The sequence below is a fragment of the Eriocheir sinensis genome, chromosome 30, assembly GCF_024679095.1.
Source record: "Eriocheir sinensis breed Jianghai 21 chromosome 30, ASM2467909v1, whole genome shotgun sequence".
In the NCBI taxonomy this organism is placed as follows: domain Eukaryota; kingdom Metazoa; phylum Arthropoda; class Malacostraca; order Decapoda; family Varunidae; genus Eriocheir; species Eriocheir sinensis.
This window is the reverse complement of record NC_066538.1, coordinates 8574206-8596880: the sequence shown is the minus strand read 5'-3', so window position 1 is coordinate 8596880 and position 22675 is coordinate 8574206. Positions and strand designations below refer to the sequence as shown.

At 41.9% G+C, this 22675-nt stretch overlaps 1 protein-coding gene and 1 long non-coding RNA gene across 4 annotated transcripts in view; both read left to right on the top strand.

Annotated features, from left to right (window-relative positions):
* Positions 1 to 22675, top strand: part of LOC127005551 (serine/arginine repetitive matrix protein 1-like) — a 67787-nt gene that overhangs the window by 36945 nt on the left and 8167 nt on the right. For 2 of the 3 annotated variants that reach the window (XM_050874481.1, XM_050874480.1), the window contains exons 2-7: positions 1 to 465; positions 9806 to 9914; positions 17188 to 17382; positions 19601 to 19706; positions 20786 to 20946; positions 21520 to 21597. The exon at positions 1 to 465 is cut by the window's left edge and continues 1738 nt beyond it. In XM_050874481.1, the coding sequence (XP_050730438.1) occupies positions 1 to 465; positions 9806 to 9914; positions 17188 to 17382; positions 19601 to 19706; positions 20786 to 20946; positions 21520 to 21597 (1114 nt within the window). The remainder of the gene's footprint in view (positions 466 to 9805; positions 9915 to 17187; positions 17383 to 19600; positions 19707 to 20785; positions 20947 to 21519; positions 21598 to 22675) is intronic. The other variant, XM_050874482.1, reaches the window with a different exon arrangement.
* Positions 9924 to 16468, top strand: LOC127005558 (uncharacterized). Its single transcript, XR_007758717.1, has 2 exons — positions 9924 to 15379; positions 15446 to 16468. It is a non-coding gene; the product is annotated as an uncharacterized LOC127005558 (long non-coding RNA).

Sequence of the window (22675 nt, the reverse complement as noted above, 5' to 3'; positions counted from 1 at the left end):
TGAGGGCGTGGGTGCCGGCGTGGGCGTGCAGGTGGACGAGGAGTGGATCAAGAAGAACATTTTGTGCACGTGTAAATGTCGCCAAGCCACCGAGGCTGGAGACGGCGAGGAGAAAGTAGAGGAGAAAGACACTCGCCCGAGGAAAGTACAGAAGCATGGCGAAGAGCGGGAGGAAAGTGGCGTGGAGGAGGAGGAAAACAATGAGGAGGTGGAAAAGGAGAAGGAAGAGGAGGAGGAGGAAAGAAAGAAAACAGAACATGACATAAAAGTGGACGATGAAAAGAGCGAAGCAAAGGAAGAAGAGGAAGACAGAGACGTGGAACGAGTGACGGAAGAGAAAGAAGAAGAGAAGGAGGAGGAGGAGGAGGCTCTGTGCTACTGCTCCTGCCATGAGGGGGAGGGGGGGGCGTCGCTCCCTTACCTGCCCACTCAGGTACAGGAACTGCTGGACGCTGACCACGCCAGGTGAGACGCACAAACAAACAAACAAACAAACACAAACACACTAAAATTAAGTTCTGTTATAACCATATAGAAAACAAATTATTATCACTATTACATAACAAATAATAATAATAATAATAAATACAAAATAGAAATAAATAAAAAAATAACAAAAAAATAGATTAGGTGCATAAAGTAGAGAAAATTAGAAAGCAAGGTTATTTACACTTGTTAATTAAAGGTAGAAAAGAAGAAGAAAGGGAGAGTAAAGAAGGAAGAAGAACAAGGTAAGAAAAGAAAGTTGTGTATTAGGAGATAAAAAAAAAAGTGTGTGTGTGTGTGTGTGTGTGTGTGTGTGTGTGTGTGTGTGTGTGTGTGTGTGTGTGTGTGTGTGTATCTGCACCAACAAAATATTTCTAGACACGTAAATTGAGCGGTGTGTGTGTGTGTGTGTGTGTTGCAGAAGGATGTGGGTTTTGAGATGTCCTTGAGTCCCCCTCCACACACACATACACACACACACACACACACACACACACACACACACACACACACACACACACACACACACGCACGCACGCACGCACGGTCCCTCTTCCCTCCAGGTGTACTTTATCCAGGTACCCTTGTTCTCTCCGGGGGGTGAGGGAGGAGGAGAGGAGGAGGAGGAGGAGTCGTTACCTTTCTTCCTCCTCCTCCTCCTCCTCAACACAATGCAATAAGATAAGAGATTTGGAAGAAGGAGGAAGAGGAGGAGGAGGAGACGGAGAAGAAGAAGGAGGAAAGAGAAAGGAGAAAGACAGGTTGTAGGAAACAGATCAAACAGAATACGAATGAGAGGAGGAGGAGGAAGAAGAAGAAGAGGAGGAGGAGGAGGAGGAGGAGGAGGAGGAGGAGGAAATGCGGTGAAGAGTGAAGGGGAATGGCATGAAAGGTATAACAAAAAAAGGGTTACGAAGGAAGAATAGTGGGGAGGAAGAGGAGGAGGATGGGGAAGAACAGAAGGATTGGGAGAAAGGGAAAGGGTATACAAGAAAAGCTGGGGTAAGCAGATGGGGAAATGAGACGAAGAACGGATTTGAAGATCTGGGGAAATTGGGGAGTTGGGGAAGAAGAAAGTGAAAGGATAAAAGGGGAGAAGGGGCGTTACAAAAGCTTGGGGAGGAGGGGAATAAAAGGACATAGAACTCATTTAAAGATCTGGGGAATATGATTTGGGAATAGAGGAAGAAATTGGGGACTGGGGAAATATAATAACGTGGGGATTGGGGGAGAAATGATTGGGGAAGTTGAGGTTTTGATGGGACGAATGAGAGGACGAGGAAATTGTGGGAAAGTGGAAGTGGTTTGAGAAGGGAGGAAGAGAGAGAATGTGGATTAGAAAAAGGGAAGTGAGAGAATGCTGATGATTGGGGAGATGGAAAGAATAGGACTGAAGATGAGACAGAAAGATTGTGGATTAGAAAAGGGAAGTGAGAGAATGCTGATGATTGGGGAGATGAAAAGAATAGGATTGAAGATGAGACAGAAAGATTGTGGATTAGAAAAGGGAAGTGAGGGAATGTTGATGATTTGGGAGAAGGGAGAGAGAGAATGGAAGACAAGATAGCCAGATTGGAGACTAAAAGAGGGAAATACGAGAACATAGTGATGATTGAGAAGAAAAAGGTTGGAAAGTAAATAGAAACAAAGCGAATGGGAATTAGAAAAGGGAGATAAGAGATAACATTGATGATTGGGAAGAAAGGAGAGTAAAGAAAGAAAGGGAGAGAGACAGAATGGGGATTAGAAGAAGGAAATAAAAGAGAATATTGATAATTTAGGAGGAAGAGAGAGAATGAAAGGAGAAACAAAGAGATTAGGAACCAGAAAAGGGAGAAGAAGGGAAGTTGATGATTGAGGTGGAAAGGGAGAAGGTATGAAAATTTTGTGAAAGGGGAAGAGAGGGGGAGAAAGGAGGAATATGAAAAGAATGGAAAGAGGAAAAGGGAGATGAAAGGGAGTGGGAAAAACAGAAGGCAGAGAGAGAGAGAGAGAGAGAGAGAGAGAGAGAGAGAGAGAGAGAGAGAGGTCAAAAAACTGTGATTGAACTGGTAGGGGTTACGGGGAAGAGAAGGAGAAGGGAGAGGAGAAGGAGGAGGAGGAGGAGGAGGAGGAGGAGAGAGAGGATTGCTGTGTCTCTTCAACCGTCAAAAGATATAGAAGGAGAGAGACTGAAGACTCCATTCTCTCTCTCTCTCTCTCTCTCTGCCTTAATCTCGCACAGGTGAGAAAATATTTTGTCGTTTGTCAGGTGCAAAAGCCACAGGTGAAGGGATGAACCAGGGGGGATTAACAGGAGTCTTGAAGGTAAACACACTCTCTCTCTCTCGCTGGTTATTTGATTTCAATTCTTGTACTTCATTTTTTCAGGTCGGTTCACCATGTTAGGCTTAGAGAGATTGTGTGTGCGTACGTGTGGCCTGCATCTGTTTCTGTCTGTCTGTGTGTCTCTCTCTCTATCTATCTATTTATCTTTCTATCTATCTATCTTTTTCATTCCCTTTTTCGTTTTATTTCCTTTGTATACAGTATTTTTTTTTCTTTTACCTTTTCTTCTTTTAGTTAGTTTCTTCTCTCTATCTACGTCTGTCTATCTATATTTATCTATCTATATCTTTCTATCTATTTATTTATTTCTCTTTTTTTATCTTCTTGTATACGGGGTTTTTTTTTTCTTTTATCTCTTCTCCTTCTACTTAGTTCCTTCGCTCTTTCTATCTATCTGTCTATCTCAATCTCTATCTCTCATCGTTAAGCACCTTGTTTACCCACCTACCTACCTATACCTATCCACCTACCTGTCTATTTACCTATCCACCTATTTACCTGTCCGTGTGTGAGGGGATGTTAATAGGGTGTTACCTGCCCACTTCACACAGGTAAGCCCCTAATAGGCAGGGCAGGAAGGGCGGCCTCTCACCTGTCTCCATAAGTTACCTGTACCTTTAAATTGATCCCTAAATTACCAGGTGTGTACTTCCCCTTATATAGACAAACTGAGGCAGACAGGTGCGACACACACACACACACACACACACACACACACACACACACACACACACACACACACACACACACACACACACACACACACACACACACACACTCGTTCGGTACTGTAGCGTTGACTCATCTATCAAGAAAAAAAAGTAACCACCATTTTTGGAGTGAAAGGAGGAGGAGGAGGAGGAGGAGGAAGGTGAACATATGAGGGGACAGGTGTTGGGTGGTGAGTGGGAGGAGGTGGAGGAGGAGGAGGAGGAGGAGGAGGAGGAGGAGGAGGAGAAAGGTGATGTTAAGTTAAAAAGGGCAAGGGAGGAAAAGGGGGGGGAGGGGGGGCGACACACACACACACACACACACACACACACACACACACACACACACACACACACACACACACACACACACACCTGTCGGGGTTTAAAGGGCTTGACACACACCTGCCTGTTGTTTTAAGGGTTAACTGTGTGGCTTATTGATTCAGGTGTGTTTAGGTTCACGTGTAGAAAGGGAAAGTAGTAGTAGTAGTAGTAGTAATAGTAGTAGTGGTGGTAATTGTTGTTGTTGTTGTTGCTGTTGTTGTTGCTCGCCCTTCCTCTCTCTTGTTGACCTTGCCGTGTCCAGGTCAATCTCTGCGCTTGTTTGCTGACCTCTCCTCCCCTTTCCCCCTCTCTTCCTCTCTTTCCCTCCTCTCCTCTCTCATTCCCTCTCTTTCACCATCTTTCCCTCTTCTTCCTCTTCTCCCATCTTCTCTCTCGTGACCTCCCCTTCCCTCTCCTCCCTCTTTTTTTCTCTCCTTCCTTCTACATTCCTCCACTTCTCTCTCCTTTCTTTTTCTTCCCTCTCCTCCCCTCTCCTTCCTTCTCTCCTTCCCTTTTTCTCCCTTTCCTCCCCTCTCTTCCCCTTGGCATCCCTTCTCTGTTTCTTTTCTCTCCGTTTCCATCATCATCTCCCTCCTCTTTTTCATCTGTTTTCACCTCCTTTCCTTCCCTCTCCTCCCCTTCCCTCCCTTTCCCTCTCCTTCCCTCTTCCCTTCTCCTTTCTTCTCTTTCCCTCTCTCAGTTTTCATCATCATCATTATCATTGTTTTTTATTTCCTTTTTCTTCCATTACTTGTTCCCTCCTCCCTCATCCTCTTCCATCTTCTCTCCACTCTCTATTCTTCCATTTTCTCCTTACTTCCTTTTCCTCCACTCTGCTACTCTCTTTCTCCCCTCATCCTGCTCACTATTTTTTCCATGTCTCCCCTTCCTCCTCCTCCTCCTTCCCTCATTTTCCTCCTCTTTTTCCTCTTTTTCCTCCTCTTCCCCTTCCTCTTCCTCCTTGTCGCGTGTCATCCCTGTTTGAAACGTGTGGGGAACGCGACACGGGTTAACCTGATACCTTCCTGTGGTCTCTCTCTCTCTCTCTCTCTCTCTCTCTGGCAACACTTCCATACACGTGCAGAATTGGCAACAGTGATTAACTGGTTTGTCTGCTCTTGGTAACACTGCAAATGTTCCCACGTGACTGAGGAAAAGGGGAAGAAGAAGAAGAAGAAGAAGAAGACTTTTTTTACAGTAATTTAGTTCTGAAAAGAAAAACACAGAGAGAGAGAGAGAGAGAGAGAGAGAGAGAGAGAGAGAGAGAGAGAGAGAGAGAGAGAGAGAGAGAGAGAGAGTATTTAGCATCCACTTGACTCCCATCAATGTGTAATCCTATAGTGACCCCCTAGAGAAGGTCACTAACTGGAGGTCAACTGGGGTCACGAGGAGGAAGAGGAGGAGGAGGAGGAGGAGGTCACAGAGAGCCCTTATTCCTCTTGGTGTAGGAGGAAGAGAAAGAGGAGGGGGAGGAGGAGAAGGAGGAGGAGGAGAAAGATGAGGAGGACTAGGACCAAGGTTGCATCCCCTCCTCCTCCACCACCTCCTCCTCCTCCTCCTCCTCTTCTTCCTCCTCCTCCTCCTCCTCCTTCTGGTTTCAAGAAGTTCCTCTTAAGCGTCGCTGAGTCAGTCTTAAGAGGAATGTGTGGAATGTTATTTTTTCTTCTTTTTTCCTATTTATTTCTTCTTCATTAGGTCTTTTGTGTGTGTTGAATTGCTGTCATTCTATTATTATTTTTGCACAGGGAAGGGAGGGTAGTAGTAGTAGTAGTAGTAGTAATAGTAATAGTAGTAGTAGTAGTAGTAGTAGTAGTAGTAGTAGTAGTAGTAGTAGTAGTAGTAGTAGTAGTAGTAGTAGTAGTAGTAGTAGTAGTAGTAGTAGTAGTAGTAGTAGTAGTAGTAGAAGTGGGGGTAGTTATGCTAGTATGGTATTATTATTTTCATTATCATTATCTTTATTACTTATTGAAGACTTATTTAAATTTAGATTACACCAAGGATGATGTAACCAGGAGGAGGAGGAGGAGGAGGAGGAAATTTGAATTAATTGGCATTTAACAGGAGGAGGAGGAGGAGGGGAGGAAGAGTGAAGAGCAGGATGAGAAGCAGGTGCAGAAGGAGGAGGAGGAGGAAGATTAAAACGAAGGGGAAGGAAAAAATGAATTAATTGGGCTATAAAACCAAGCCTAGAGGAATATTACGTACTATAAGGTGGAGGAGGAGAAGGAGAAGAAGAATGGGTAGGAGAAGTAGAAGAAAAAGAGCAAAAAGAAAAAAAAGGAGAAGAAGAAGAAGGGGGATGAGAAGTAGAAGAAAAAGAGCAAAAAGAAAAATAAGAAGTAGAAGAAGAAAAAGAAGAAGAAGAGGAGGAGATGGAGGAGGAGGCAGTATGGTTCGTTAAAATCATATTCTTTTTGTTGTTATTCTCTTCCCTTCGTTCGTGTTCGCTCTATAAATATACCTCGCTGGGTGCGGAGAGAGAGAGAGAGAGAGAGAGAGAGAGAGAGAGAGAGAGAGAGAGAGAGAGAGAATGTTAGGTTGGAATGAAAGGAAGGAGGGAAAAAAGAAGGAAAATTTATGAGAGAAATGCAGTACGGAAGTGTGTGTATATGGAGGAACACACACACACACACACACACACACACACACACACACACACATAAACACACATACACACACACACACACACACACACACACCAAACTCGGGTACCATTTTTTCTGTTCTCCTCCTCTTCCTCCTTCTCTTCTTCTTCCTCCTCCTCCTCCTCCTTACAAGGGGACGAAATAGAGGGAGGAGGCTTATTTGCTGGTCAAGTGGAGGAGGAGGAGGAGGTGGAGGTGGAAGAGGAGGAATGGGAGATGAGACAGGGATTATGTGTGGTATATTCTCTCTCTCTCTCATAATATCCTTTCGACCTTTCCCGTAATCTCCTCCTCCTCCTCCTCCTCCTCCTCCTCCTCCTCCTCCTCCTTTTTCCTCCTTCTCGTTTTCCTCCTCCTCCTGATATCCTACCCGAGGAATCCTTGCAAGGGAATACCAACATTCCCTCTGAGGACACACACACACACACACGAAAATTATTACTCGAGTTTGTGTGTAAAAGAGAGAGAGAGAGAGAGAGAGAGAGAGAGAGAGAGAGAGAGAGAGAGAGAGAGAGAGAGAGAGGATACTGGTAGAGGAAGAAAAGGAACACTAATAGTCTCCTCTCTTCCTCCTCCCTTCTTCCTTCTCTCCTCCTCTCTCCTCCCTTCTTCCTCCTCTTCTCCCTCCCTCCCTCCCTTCTGACAAACTAGGATGTGCATGTCAGACGATACCTAAACAGGAGAGAGAGAGAGAGAGAGAGAGAGAGAGAGAGAGAGAGAGAGAGAGAGAGAGAGAGAGAGAGAGAGAGAGAGAGAGAGAGAGAGAGAGAGAGAGAGAGAGAGAGAGAGAGAGAATTCCAACACCCACTAAATATTTGGTATCTGATGTATACTGAGAGAGAGAGAGAGAGAGAGAGAGAGAGAGAGAGAGAGAGAGAGAGAGAGAGAGAGAGAGAGAGAGAGAGAGAGAGAGAGGAAATGTGTAGAAAAAAATAGAACAAACAAAACCAGGGGAGGAAAAGGGAAATGAGATGATAAAGAGGAGGAGGAGGAGGTAATGGGATGAGGGGAAAGGGGGGGGAGGTAAGGGGTGGCATGACTCACCTGGGATTCTCTTAAGGTGAGAATCTGTTAAAGGGGAAGAGGAGGAGGAGGAGGAGGAGGAGGAAGGAAGAGTATGACCATAAGGAGGAATATGCCAGGAAGGAAGAAGGATAGTGAAGGAGGAGGAGGAAGAGGAAGGAAGAGTATGACCATAAGGAGGAATAAGTCAGGAAGGAAGAAGGAGAGTGAAGGGGGAGGAGAACAAGAGGAGAATAGAGAGGAGGAGGAGGAGAAGAAGAGGAGAATAGAGAGGAGGAGGAGGAGAAGAAGAGAAAAATAATAGGGAGGAAGGTGAAGAAAGAGGAGGAGAGGAAGTAAACACTGGAGGAGGAGGGGGAAGAGGAGGAGGAAGTGAAGTAAGCATTCGTTAAGGAGGAAGAGGAAGGGGAGAGGAGGGAAGTAAGAGGAGAGAGAGGGGAGAGGAGGAGGAGGAGGAGGAGGAGAGAGAAAGGAGGAAGGTGTTAAGGAGGAGGAAATTAGAGGCACTAAGTAGAGACTATTAGAGAGAGAGAGAGAGAGAGAGAGAGAGAGAGAGAGAGAGAGAGAGAGAGAGAGAGAGAGAGAGAGAGAGAGAGAGAGAGAGAGAGAGAGAGAGAGAGAGAGATAAAAATAATATATACAAAATCAAGCTAATAAATAACTTTAAAAAAAAACATAAATTACAGAAGAAAATAAATGAAGAAAACAATATCATAAAAAAAGAAAAATAGGAATAATAGAACACTTAACCAACCAACGAACAAACAAACAAGTAATTCAAACAGACTCTTTAAGAAGAAAAAAAGTATAAAAAATAAAAAAAATAGAAAAAAACAACTAAATAAAAAGGGAAAAATAAAAATAACAGTAAAATCGTGAGTAAAAAGGGAAAGTGAGTAACCCTGGTCCTTCCTCCTCCTCCTCCTCCTCCTCCTCCTCCCCTCTCCTTGCCTCTCCTTCCCTCTCCATTTCTCTCCTCTCCTTCTCTCGCTCTTCTTCCCTTTCCTTCCCTCTCTTCCATCCCTCTCCTTCCCTTTCCATCCCTCTCTCCCCTTTCCTTGCTTCTCTCTTTTCCTTCCCTCTCCTCTCCTCTCTTTTCCCTTCTCCTTCCCTCCCTGCAACTCCTCCCCTCTCCTAACTTGTCCTAACATTTCCTTTTATCTCCTTCTCCTTCCTTCCCTTCTTCGTTCCTTCCTTTTCCTCATCTTTCCTTTCTTTTCTCTTCCTTTCCTTCCTTCCTTCTCCTATTCTTCCCACTCCTATATAACTTGTCCTAACATCTCCCTCCTCCCTCCCTCCCCCCCCCACACGTCCCAGGTAGAGTCGTTAGCCCATCTCACCTGAGTAGTTCCCACGGTCATTAGCCCCGCCCCAGGTGCTCATTTGCCTGGGAAAGTCGAGTTGAGTAGTTTTCTTCGCCTTAATTATATTTTTCGTGATCCTAATTACTCCTTTGTGGGGGTTTTATATATATTTAATTACTTGTGTTTTTATTAAGTAATTTGTATTCCTGATTACTGCTTTGTTTCTTTTTTATTATTGGTAGTTTTTAGTTTATTTTTTATTTTTTTATTTTAATTTATTGTATAGCAGTTTCCTCTATATATTTATCTTTAACTCTGAAATGTCCCCCTGTTGTTTTTCTCTCTTATATATGTAGAATTATCATAAAGTCTATATATTTATTTGGTTGTTATATATGAAATTAGAAGTTGTGTCTATTTCTTGTGGTATTCTTGTAGTCTATTTCTTGTTGGTATTTCTCGTGGTATTGTGGTATTATGGGAACTTCATTATTCTGGTTTGTTTTGTTTTTCTTTGTTTTTTCTTTTTCACTTCACCTTTCTTTCCTGTTTACACTCTATATTCAAACTAGGTAGGTATTTATTTGCCGTCTTATCCTGAAATGCCTTGAGAATGTAACTATGTATCACCTCTTGTTCTCTTTATTTTTATTTCCTGTTTACACGATATCAAGGTCTAGAAAAGAGCCTTGCACGATACGTTCAAAGTAGGTAGGTATTTATTTTCCACACCCTCTTTTGAAATGCCCAAAAGATGTAAGTACTGATCGTTTTCACCTGTTTTAGATCGTATGTCGAAATTAGGTTGGTATATTTTCCGTCCAATATCTTGTCATGGGATGCCTTGAGAGTATTGATCGTTTTCACCTGCTGTAGATGGTATGTTGAAACTAGATAGGTATATATTTTCCGTCCCTTATCTTGTCCTTAAAATGCCTTGAGAGTGTGAGTATTAACTGTCTTCCTCTTCTCGTGTTCCCAGGATGTGGTGGACCATCACGGGGAACTTCGGGAACATCCTGCCCATCGACTGGAGCAAGACCTACACGCGCCAGCAGTACCTCCCAGTGCTCAACCTCAACGAGATGAAGGTAAACAAACCGACGCCATCTTGCCTGTTTTGTTGACATCCGATCGTCTTTTGTTTCGTTACCGCCGCTGTGTTTCCTTCCTTCCTTCTCATGCTTTACCGAGTTAGATAGACACTTTATTTATCTCTTTATTTTAGTTTGTATTGATTCTTCTTTCCTTTCTTATTTAATTATTTGGCTGTGCGCCGTATATGTGTTTCTTTAATTTAAACTCAAATGCTATTTTTAACCCACAAACACCCCATAATGATTGATGTTGGTCTTGAATGTAATGATTTTTTAATACTTTTTTCTTTAGAGTATAAGAGAATAGTGTATAAGCCTAAATTTACATAGACTTACGTATACAAACATTTTTTTCTTTAAATTTGTAAGTAGTTCCTGACATGACTTTGCTCCATTGATGTCTTGAATGTGTATTGTTAGTGTTAGTGTTATCATCATTATTATTACCATTAGTTTTGCCTATAGCGTCATGAACGGATCTTTGCTGCTTGTTATGTGTACGTATACATGATAGAGTATGCATAAGGTCATGAACGAATGTCACCTTGCTGGTTATAGTGTGTTGATGATGAACCTAGACGTGGTAAGGGCCACTTTCACAGTTCGCCAAGATGGGTTAGTAAGCCTCCAAAACAATACCAAAGACTTCAAAAATTCCTTATGTAGTGTTTGGCGTTGATATTTAAGATGAGAAAGTTGAGGTAACCATACGGGAAGTCTCTCTGGTGTTGCATTGAAAGCCTAACCAATGTAGAGTGTAGAAGATTAAATAGTTTGGTTCGAGCGACTACGAAGCCCCTGTGTTGGACCGTAAAAGTGGCTCTAATAAGTCCACCATAACGTAACATAGCACACAGAGCGGCGAAATAGATTACTCAAGTTCAAGCGACGAAAAAGATAACCCGAGGAAAAATATTCAACGCAAGAGAAATGTCAGTGAAAAAAATACGCAGAAAAATGCGAGAAAAAAAATCTAGAAAAGGAATACCAGAGAGGAAAAAAATACTCAAGGAAAAATACTCCAGAAGAGGAATATCAGAGAAAAATGCGAGAGAAAAGTGCCAGAGAGAAAATAATACTCGAAATAACATACTCAAGGAAAGGAATAGCAGAAAGGAAAAATAATTGCCAGGGAAAAATGTCAAAGGAAAAATACTCAAGAAAAGGAATAGAAAAAAAGAAAGTCCCGCTGTCCAATTCTCAATAGACTAAACTTTAACGATCTCTTTGTAAACTCAGATTGACTCCATAATGCCCACTAATGAAGACGAGAGGCATTCCATCCATAGCCAAGTCTTTTAATTAGCGGCGCCGGGACGTTCAATTAGGTTAGGATGACCTTCACGAACGGCACACAAACGTTCCATCAATAATCAAAACAGTCCATTGTAATCTCAGCAGTCAAAACAATCCATCCTAATGACACGACGCGTTTCTTTAGCTTCAATCAACTAAGGTAAACAGAGGGAGAGAAAGAGGGAGCGAGAGAGGGTGAGAGATTGAGAGGGAGTGAGGGAGGGACACGGACGGTAGAGCAATAGACAGAAATAAGAACAAAGAAGCGATGCCTGGTGCCGCTGATGGAGGTGGTAGAGTGCGAAAATGGATACAAGGATGGAGGAAATGCTTGGCCTCTCATTATCAAACGTTTCGGCCTCTTGTTACGAACGTTTTCCATTGCCACAGAGGAGATACGTCGGGTTGTCAATAGTGCTTTCCCGTTCGCGCCGTAAAAGCCTTGCAAAACTACCACCAGGCTCGGGAAACCACCCATGGAAAACTCGACAGCTTTTACCAGAGCCTTTTTTAACAGATGCACTAACGCCCCGTTCGGAAAGACTATGTGCGACCCTTTCATAACAACATTTCACACCCAAGACCTCGTGTTCCCGGAGTCGCTGGGTTGTCGTTGCCCAGAGTCGGCACAGTGTGAACGGGGCTTAAGGCTTCGAAGAGTTTAATCATATGGGCGCTGGTCTGCAAGCACTACGAAAAGTCTGATCAAATGTGGGTGAATGTGTAAGTCTTTCGCCCCTCTTTGTATCCATTCTATTGCTGCCTTGGGGATGGGGTGAAGATGAGGGTGGTGAGACTTTCTTCAGATGCCTCGCTGGGACTCATCTCGCCGCTGGGTGTGGTCACTAGGCCGGGCACTCACCCCTCGCCCGGCCACGCGTGTCCCGCAGCCTGGCAGGGTCCGAATTTTATGAGCACGTCCTTTTATTTGCTCGCCATTAAGACAGACCAAGGCGTGAGGTGGGGTTAGGATGGGAAGGTATGCACTGGAACCTTAGCAAAGAGAGGGGAAGAGGATGGTGGATATATTGATACATAGATAGATAGATAGATAGATTGTTTGATTAATAAAAAGACAGGTTGACTAATTAGTTGATTGTTGGGCAGACTATCAGGCAGAAAGATAGAAAGATAGACAAGTAATCATATAAACAGATGTGTAGATCGATGGACTGATTCATAGATGAAGACAGACATTAAGATAGATTGGTTGAGTGATTGGTAAACAGGTAGACAGATAGATAGATAGATAGATAGATTAACTGTTTAACTGATAGGTGGACAGGCAGACAGATAGACAAATATGTAGACTGACTGATAGATAGACAGGTAAAGAGATAGATTAATTGATAGATAGGCGGGCAGATTGACAAATAGATATATTGATTAATTGACTGATTAATAGACAGAGATAGATCGATAGGTAGATAGATAAGTAAAATATGAATAGATATATAGATAAATTGACCGATAGATGGATGGAATGACGGGTAACTTATCTCCAGCATCCTTCTTCACTCAGTATACCCAGCATCACCTCTCCTTCATAAGTATCCAAACCATCTCAATCTCGACTCCCTCGCTTTGTCTCCGAACCGTCAAACTGACACAAACCCACACACAAGAAAGTAATCAAGGCACTCAGGCCCGTGTTCTCAGACGCTTCCGGCGCCCACAACAGCTATTTCCAAAGGCCGCAAAGGAGATGAGTTGGGTTCTCATTAGCGTTTTTTTTTTTTTTTTTTTTTTTTTTTACAGCCCCGCCTATAGCGCCGGTAGGCTTTCTTCAGGGGCCAGATGATCAGCCCAAGCCCGTCACGGCGCAGGCAATTTTTATAGTGGCGCCAGTTATGCTTGGCTCATGCTGCCCCCCGGAACTCATTCTTGATTCACTGGACGGTTGACCTGTCCGGGTTGATGGTGGTCTTCTGGACAGCATGTGGGTAGTCTAGGCCACTCGGCGGTGACAAAAATCCCAGGTGGTAGCGTGGGGATTCGAACCCAGCATGCTAACCACTCAGCCACCGCCTACTCATACTGTCATGCTACCACTAGGCTCATAAAACTATCCTTCATGGACATACTATACATAACACAACCACTATGAAAGCCTTAACAGTCGGTGGCCGAGTGGTCAGCGTGCGGGCGTGGTGAGCCCATGGGCCTAGGTTCGAATCCCACCAAAACACGCTGGTTTTTCATACCATCGTGCCGAGTGGCGTAAGATTACCCACATGCTGCCCAGATCTTCAGTCAGCCCCAACCTCAGCGACTTTAGTCAAGAGGAGCACCGGGGGAAGCATGGGCCAAGCGTGAGTCATACATCACGGCAGCCACCATAAATAAAATCCGCCAGTGCTACTAACGGGCTGGGGCCGTCCAACTGGTACCCGAAGAGAGCCTACCGGCGCTATAGGCAGCACCTTAAAAATAAATGTGGCTCAGCGTGAGGGTCCCGATGTGTTTGAGAATAATCAAAGCATAGACAAGAAGGCGTTCGTCAAAACAAAATCAAAACAAAGCAAACGAAAACAAAAGAAGATCAAGAAAACGACGCTTGAAAATTATTTCCTCTCCTGTAGGTAGTGAGGTAAAGAAGATTAAAAGAGACGACACACTCTTGAAAAATATTACTTCTGCTCTACATGTGTGAGGTAAAAGTCGTGTATAGGTAAACTTAAGGGTAACTAAGCTAACTTTAAGGGTGACTACCATATGGATGAGTCAGAGGTGTGAAGGGGAAACTCCTGGACGGGAAACGGATGTGGTTCTGACGCAAATGATGACTTGAGTCACTCCTGCATTGCTAGATGATGATGATGATAAGAATATGAATAATAATAATAATAACATAAAGAAGGACAAGAGCAAGAGGAACAAGAACAAGAATATAAGTAAATAGAAAAATAAACAAGTGATAAATAGATAAACACATAGACAAATATAAACATCATGAATCAATAAGAGCAAACAATAACGAGGCATTTTCTGACTGAATTAAAATAGCAAGAACTCTCCGACACCTGGCGAGTGCATTATAACGCTAAGTACTGTTATTAATAAACCACTTAGTCATTATCAATCGCTTAAATAGGAAATGCCAACAGACCACCAAATAAATAAATAGGAACATACATTAATAAATCAAACGAAACCAATTAATTAAGAGATCGTTGAATTGACGAGCAAATATTCAGTTTATGTAGAGGACGAAATTCTTAAGATATAATTGGATAAAAAAAAAAAAAGATAATTAATTGAAAAACAGTTGAGTGAGTTCACATTCCCAGCGAGTCTTTCACACTGACACACTGCAGCGACCTCTCTCAGCGTGTGTGGAGAGGAAGAGGATGAAGAAGAAGTATGACTGTGGAGTGAATGGAAGGAGTGAAGAATGAATGCGGATGAAAACAAGGAAGAGGAAGAAGTGACTGTGGAGTGAATGAAAGGAGTGAAGAATGAGAGCGGATGAAAACAAGAAAGAAGAAGTATGACTGTGGAGTGAATGGAAGGAGTGAAGAATGAGAGCGGATGAAAACAAGAAAGAAGAAGTATGACTGTGGAGTGAATGGAAGGAGTGAAGAATGAGAGCGGATGAAAACAAGAAAGAAGAAGTATGACTGTAGAGTGAATGGGAGGAGTGAAGAATGAATGCGAATGAAAACAAGGAAGAGGAAGAAGTATGACTGTGGAGTGAATGAAAGGAATGAAGAATGAATGCGAAAGAAAACGAGGATGAGGAAGAAGTATGACTGTGGAGTCAATGAAAGGAATGAAGAATGAATGCGAATGAAAACGAGTATGAGGAAGAAGTATGACTGTGGAGTGAATGAAAGGAGTGAAGAATGAGAGCGAATGAAAGTAAGGAAGAGGAAGAAGTATGACTGTGGAGTGAATGAAAGGAGTGAAGAATGAGAGCGGATGGGAACGAGGAAGAGGAAGAAGTATGACTGTGGAGTGAATGGAAGGAGTGAAGAATGAGAGCGGATGAAAACAAGAAAGAAGAAGTATGACTGTAGAGCGAATGGAAGGAGTGAAGAATGAATGCGGATGAAAACAAGGAAGAGGAAGAAGTATGACTGTGGAGTGAATGGAAGGAGTGAAGAATGAGTGCGAATGAAAGTAAGGAAGATGAAGAAGTATAACTGTGGAGTGAATGACAGGTGTGAAGAATGAGAGCGGATGGGAACGAGGAAGAGGAAGAAGTATGACTGTGGAGTGAATGAAAGGAGTGAAGAATGAGTGCGAATGAAAGTAAGGAAGATGAAGAAGTATGACTGTGGAGTGAATGGAAGGAGTGAAGAATGAATGCGGATGAAAACGAGGAAGAGGAAGAAAAGAGTGAGTGTTTGGAGATGATTGGAGTGAATGAATGGAACAAAAAATGAGTGTGGAATGAAAACAAAAAAGAGTATGATAAAAAGTGAGTGTGTGGAGTGATTGAATGGAGTAAGAAATGAGTGTGGAATGAAAACAAAAAAGAGTATGATAAAAAGTGAGTGTGTGGAGTGATTGAATGGAGTAAGAAATGAGTGTGGAATGAAAACGAGGAAGAGGAAGAAAAGAGTGAGTGTTTGGAGATGACTGGAATGAATGAATGGAGCAAGAAATGAGTGTGGAATGAAAACAAAAAAGAGTAAGATAAAAAGTGAGTGTGTGGAGTGATTGAGTGGAGTAAGAAATGAGTGTGGAAAGAAAACGAAGAAAAGGAATGAGGAAAGTGGAATAAGTGTTTGGAGACGGGTAGAGTGTATGGAATGAGTTGTGAATGGTGGAAATGGAATATAGTGATGGTGGTGGTTGTGGTGGTGGTGGATGAAGTGGTGGTAGATGGTAGAAATGGAACTTAGGAGGAGGAGGTGGTTGTGGATGAATGAAGTGGATGACAGAAGTGGTTTGTGGATGGTGAAAATGGCAAATGGTTGTGGCGATGGTGGGAGATGAAATGCTGGTAGAGAGTGGGAATGCAATGGTAGTAGTGGTGGTAGACTAGTAGTAGTGGTAGTAAGTGGTAGTCATGGGGGGGGGGATCGAAGGTTGCGTGAGGTGAGGACAAAAGGAGAGCGCTGGAGCATGCATGGCGGGACGCATTCGCAAACACAGGGAGAGGAAGATTGTGTGTGAGATCGCGAATGTCTTTTCTTTGCCTCGTCTGTGCAGCGGCGCGTGAAGAGAGAGAGAGAGAGAGAGAGAGAGAGAGAGAGAGAGAGAGAGAGAGAGAGAGAGAGAGAGAGAGAGAGAGAGAGAGAGAGGAAAAACGATTAAGATATATTTAATGTTTCGTGATAATGGTAGCAGTAGTAGTAGTAGTAGTAGTAGTAGTAGTAGTAGTAGTAGTAGTAGTAGTAGTAAGGAAGAAATGGATAAATGAGTGAGTGAAGTATGCAAGAATGTAAGGAAAATAAGAAAAAAGAAAAAATAGAAAATAACAAAAAAGATAAAAGATTAAGATAGCAAAGAGATATGGATTTGATAAAGTAGTAGTAGTAGTAGCAGTAGTAGTAGTAGTAGTAGTAGTAGTAGTAGTAGTAGTAGTAGTAGTAGTAGTAGTAGTAGTAGTAGGTAAATGCTTAATAAAATATAGAGAACACAATTATAAGAACATTATCATAGTTTTTTTTTTATAATGCGATACAGACGAAGCAGAAACTATAATGAATGAATGAAAAATAGATACAAATTGCATAAGTAAACAAAGAAAACGTATCATAAATGCAACACTGAAAATATAGGTGATAATAACAATAATAATAATAATAATAATAATAATAATAATAATAATAATACAGTCACGATACAGTATTAATTTGCGTCAGAAAACATCCGATTCCCATACGATATGAGTGAACAGGTAATCTAACCAACAAACAAAAAAAAAGCAAAAAAAAAATAAAAAGAAAGGAAATGAAGACAGGCAGAGCGGAAGGAAGGAAGAGAGAACAGACGATCCAATGCTACTAAATTTGGACAGGAGGGATGCAGAGGGGGGGCGGAGGAGGGCGAGGGAGGGACGGAGAAGAACGCGGAGGAAGGCGAGGAGAGGGAGGAGGAGGAGGAGGAGGTGGCGCAAGACTTGGACCTCCACCACCTCATCCTCAGCGGCCTCAGTTCGGAACCCGTCAAGAGTGCCGAAGAAGTGATACAGGAGATTGATGATATTATGCAGGTATGTGTGTGCGTGTGTGTGTGTGTGTGTGTGTGTGTGTGTGTGTGTGTGTGTGTGTGTGTGTGTGTGCTCTTCTTTGTCTATCTATCTCACTTTTCTCTCTTTTTTTTTTCACTTTCTTCTCCTTTCACCTTTTTATACCTTTCTCTCTTTCCTTTATTTTTCTTCAATTACTTTCGTTTTATAGTTAATACTCTCTCTGTTTATCTATCTATGTATCTATCTATCTATCTATCTATCTATCTATCTATTTATCTATCTCTCACCAATTCAAACAGACACAGAATTGGACATAAATACAATACCCTTCCTCAATGTATTTCTTTTTTTTTTGCCTAGATACATAGGCCTACACCTGCAACCTTATAATTACCTCTTTTGTGTATGGTTTTATTACTCTTTAGATTGTATATTTCTTCTTTTTACAGTAAACCCTCGCTTTTACGGACCACGATAGAACGAATTTTGGTCAGTGTAACATGGAAGTCGGTATTCTTTCAGACGCTCCCCTTTCACATCAGTCATTTCTAAAGGTCAAAAAAAGAGGTTAACCGCTTCCCCATGAGTGTTTCTTTACGTTCATGGTGCAGAAACTAAAAAAAAAGGGGAGGGGCTATTACACTGGGCAAATTTACCGGGGATCTCCAGTCAAACCACGATTTCCGCTAACGTGGTTCTCATTTGTTTCTTGTTATTGCTGATGATGATGATGGTGAGTAATATCGTCGTCCTCCGGTGAAATCTACCTTAGCTTTGGAAGATCGTGGACACGTCAGAAAACCACGGAAATATGAGGACCACGCCAGCGGAAATCGTGGTTTGACTGAAGATCCACGGAAAATTTGCCCAGTGTCCTAAATTTAGACTACCACCAGGGTCATAAAACTACCCACGGAAATCCCCACAGATTTTACGAAAGCCTTGTTAAATGTATGTACACATGGGTGCCGAAAGGTGTAATAATTCTTGTTTTGATTTTCCTGTATGGGTGTAATATTTGTGATGACTGTCTGTGCGTAACTTTGCGAACCTTCATCTAATATAAAGAATAAGTTTGGTTAAATATGAAAATCGTCGGAAGCAGCGAACTTTTACCTTATATAACGAGCAAATTTTACGTACCCAAAGCTCGGATCTATGGGATATAACGGATTTAACGTCTCCTTCCCTCAATTGGTTCGTTAGAGCGAGGGTTTACTGTATTTTCAACGGGTATACATTGTACCGCATTTAGACATCTAGACATACTGATAGACATATACATAAGTGCGTGCAACACCATATACTACATACTTATAATTATATACATCTTTGTTTCTTATATGATAGTGCCTGTGAAGTAAAAGTGCCAAGGGGTGATGAGGCTATGACATGATATTATGACTGTTTGGGGTGACTAGAGTAGACCTTTTCTTTTCCTTTTGCTTTTTTTATCTCTTGGCTTCCTTGCACTTGGACTGCTTGGGGTGGTGGCATGGAGGGAAGGGCGAGGCGTGGCGGAGAAAGAGGCGTTTTTAGCACGTTCAGTTAGGTAATGTTTAGGTTGTAGGATAGAGTAGGGAAACAACTTTTTAAGATGTTGTTAGGAAATATTATGTTGTTGGACAGGTCAGGGAAAGAATTCTTAACATGTTCAATAAGGAAATATTTATGTTGTGTTAGGTAGCTTAGGCAAGGTTTGTGAGGCAAGTTAAGTCTGGCAATATTACTATAAAAAAAAATATATAGAAAGGGAAATAGAAGTAGTGAAGCAGATTTAGATTTTATTTATATAGTACATCATTGTCAAGCTCTTAAGTATATTTTGCTTCCACTTTAAAATACTAATTATTAAAAAATGTCTGCTTCTCTCCATAACTACCAAGATAGATGAAGACAGATAGATAGATTATGATAGATAGATTAGAATAAGCTAGCATTAAGGTCAAGTCAGGTTAGAATAATTAAAAACTATGAATCACTTAACCACTTCAGAATAATAACTGCCTAATTCTCACCCTAATTACCAAGGTAGATCAAGATAGATAGATTAGGATAAGCTAGCAAGGTAAAGTCGGGTTAGAATGCTTAAAAATATGAAGCAATTAACCACCTCAGTAAAAAAATAAATAAAAACTGCCTACTTCTCCCCATAATAAACTCTCGGCTGGTCTGTGTGTCTCTGTTCTGGTATATTTCTGGTCTCGTGTCTGACTTTTCTCCCCCGCCGGTGCCTCAGGAGGGGAGCAGCTCCGAGGACGAGGGCGTGGAGGAGAGCACATCGTCAGGGGAGAACATGCAGGACCCGCCCCCCCGGCCCTGCCCCCCACATCTCTACCATGACAGTAAGCCCTTGGTTATAGTGGTCGTAGTAGTGGTTGTAGTGGTAGTTGTTGTTGTAGTAGTAGTATAAAAAAATAGTAGTGGCGAACCCGCGTCCAGGGCCCGCACGGCCCCTGGACGCGGGTTCGTTTCCCGCCCGCATATTCACCCCGCCACCACAAGCCGGGATTTTTCAGTCACCGCCGAGTGGCCTAAGATTACCCACGTGCTGTCCTGAAGACCTCCTATCAACTCTATCCTCTCTCCAAGAGAGAGGTCAAAAATGAGCCCTGGGGGGCAGCATGAGCCAAGCAAGATGGCTGGGGTCGACCATCAGCTCCCACCAAGAATGCCTAGCTACCATAGGCAGAAACGTTAAAAAAAATATATCACTGTTAAGTTACATATTTTTATTTCTTAATATTTGTTCCCAATCTCTTGAGGTTTTTACCTTTTCTTGGCCTGATTTCTCTGTCTCCTTCCCCCTGACTTAAATTTACTTTCCGACCTGTCTCCCTTTCCCTCACTCTCTACTCCCTCCCTGTCTTCCCATCTCCCTTCCCCTGCAGGGCTGTATAATTTCTGGGGGGGCTATAGCCCCCAGTGTTTTCCATATCGACCTTTAAAATGCCCCTAAAATTGCTTGTTTTTCTTTATTTAAATTCCCCCACCTGCGCATATCGCTTCGCTCTCCACCATTCCCCCACATCATGAACTTATGATGACCTCTAGCCCCCCAAAAAAATCTGCCAAAATTACGGGCCTGCCTTTACTCCCTTCATTCCCTTCCATCTGACTCCCTCTCTCCCTTTCTCTCTACCTCATTCCCTGTCTCCCTTCTCATTCTTTCCCTTCCTACTTGTTTCGTTTTTCACTCATTCTTACTCCCTTTCATCCTTCGCCATTTCTTTTGTCTCCCTTCCCCTTATTCTTCCTCACTTTCTTTCCCCTCTCGCTGCTTCACTACCTTCCCCACCTCCCTTTCCCTCACCTCACTCCCATTTAATCATTTCCCCTCCTGGTCTCCCTCCCCCTCTCTCCCTTTCGCTCAACCTATATCTCTCCCCATCACCCTCCCCTCACTCTCCCTCCCTCCCCTCAGAGCTGAAGAACATGAGTGTGCCTGAGCTGAACGAGGCCCTGATGGAGCTGGAGCTGGTCATTCGCCAGTACTCGGAGACCCTCATCACCCAGCTGGCTCTCCGGGACGAGCTGGAGTACGAGAAGGAACTCAAGAACTCCTTCATCTCGCTCCTCCTTCAGGTGTGTGTGTGTGTGGTGATGAATTTTTTTTTTTTTTTTTTTTTTTGTTTGTTTTCATTATTTTTTCACGTTATGTTTTTTTTACCATGTTTTTTTTCGTTTTTCTTGTTTTTCTTGTTTTATTTTGTTTTCATTATTTTTCCCTCATTCTATTGTTTTGATTTTTTCTTTACTTTTCCTTTTTCTGCCATTATACATCTTCCCTTTTCCTTTATTTTCCTTCTTTGTCTTATTTTCCCTCTTTCAGTATTATGTCTTAATTTTTCCTAAAGTATTTCCCTTGTTCTGTTTTACTCATTTTAATTTTTCCTTTATTTTCACTCTTTCTGTTAGTTACTTTTGCAAAACTCCGTGAAATGTTTAACATTACTATGACACGCACACACACACACTAAATTTGTCTCATCTTAAAGGGTATACTACTTTTTTTTCAGTCTTATAATTAAAAAAAAAATAGTAATAGTGTAGTGGTTCATTATCCTTACATCATTTTTTATTTCCCTTTCCTCTTCCTTCTTTTTCCCTTTTATCCTTCTTTTCCCCTGAGCCTCACCTTCCACATCTTGTCCTCAGGTCCAGAACAAGAGAAGGAACTTCAACGTTGAAAAGAAGAAGCAGAAGAAAGTTGGACCCAACGGCATAGACCCCAAGGTAGGCCAAGCTGTGTTACCTGTTTATCTCCTCACCTACAACCATTTATTATTTATCATTTATAGGGACAGAGACATGGCTTTGTGCTTGATGTAAAAGATGGGTTAGACAAAAAAGAGGAAAATATAGGAGTATAAGACAAGAAGAATAAGACAGAAAGAGAAGCAATAAACATACACATTACAAGAAGGAAACTAAACATAGATCAAATACATTCTACCAAAAGGGACCAAAGAGAGAAAAGGAAAAAATATATAGAAATACAAATAGTACTCAAATACATAGCAGAGTAAAAGATGTAATTATGCCACAAATACTTATACAGTAGAGCAAACTAGAGAAAGGGATAAGGAAAATATATATAAAAATGTTCAAATATCAGATGTTTGCTGATCAGAGTAACATTTATAGAGGGATTTGCATATCATAGCAAAACAAGTGAATAAGTGACACAAGAATACATAACACATAAAAATGCTGACATAACAAACAAAGCAAAACACACCAATAAGAAGTAACACAAGAACACAATTAACACAGACAATACTGACATAACACAACAAAGCACATAAAAAAGAAGCAACACAAAAGAACATAACAAACAAAACAACACTAACATAAGACAAAACAAAACACACCAGTAAGAAGCAACACAAGAACACAAGCATATCAAACAAAACAAAACACACCAATAAGAAGTAACACAAGAACACAAGCATATCAAACAAAACACACCAATAAGAAGCAACACAAAAGAACATAACAAACAAAACAACACCAGCATATCAAACAAAACAAAACACATGAACATTAAGCAACACCAGAACACAACACAAACAACACCAGCACACCAAACAAAACAAAACACACCAATAAGAAGCAACACAAAAGAACATAACAAACAAAACAACACCAGCATATCAAACAAAACAAAACACATGAACATTAAGCAACACAAGAACACAACACAAACAACACCACCATATCAGACAAAACAAGCCACATGAACAAGATGCCGACACAAGAACACAAATAGCACATCATCAACACTGACCTGTCAAACAAACAATAATGGGTT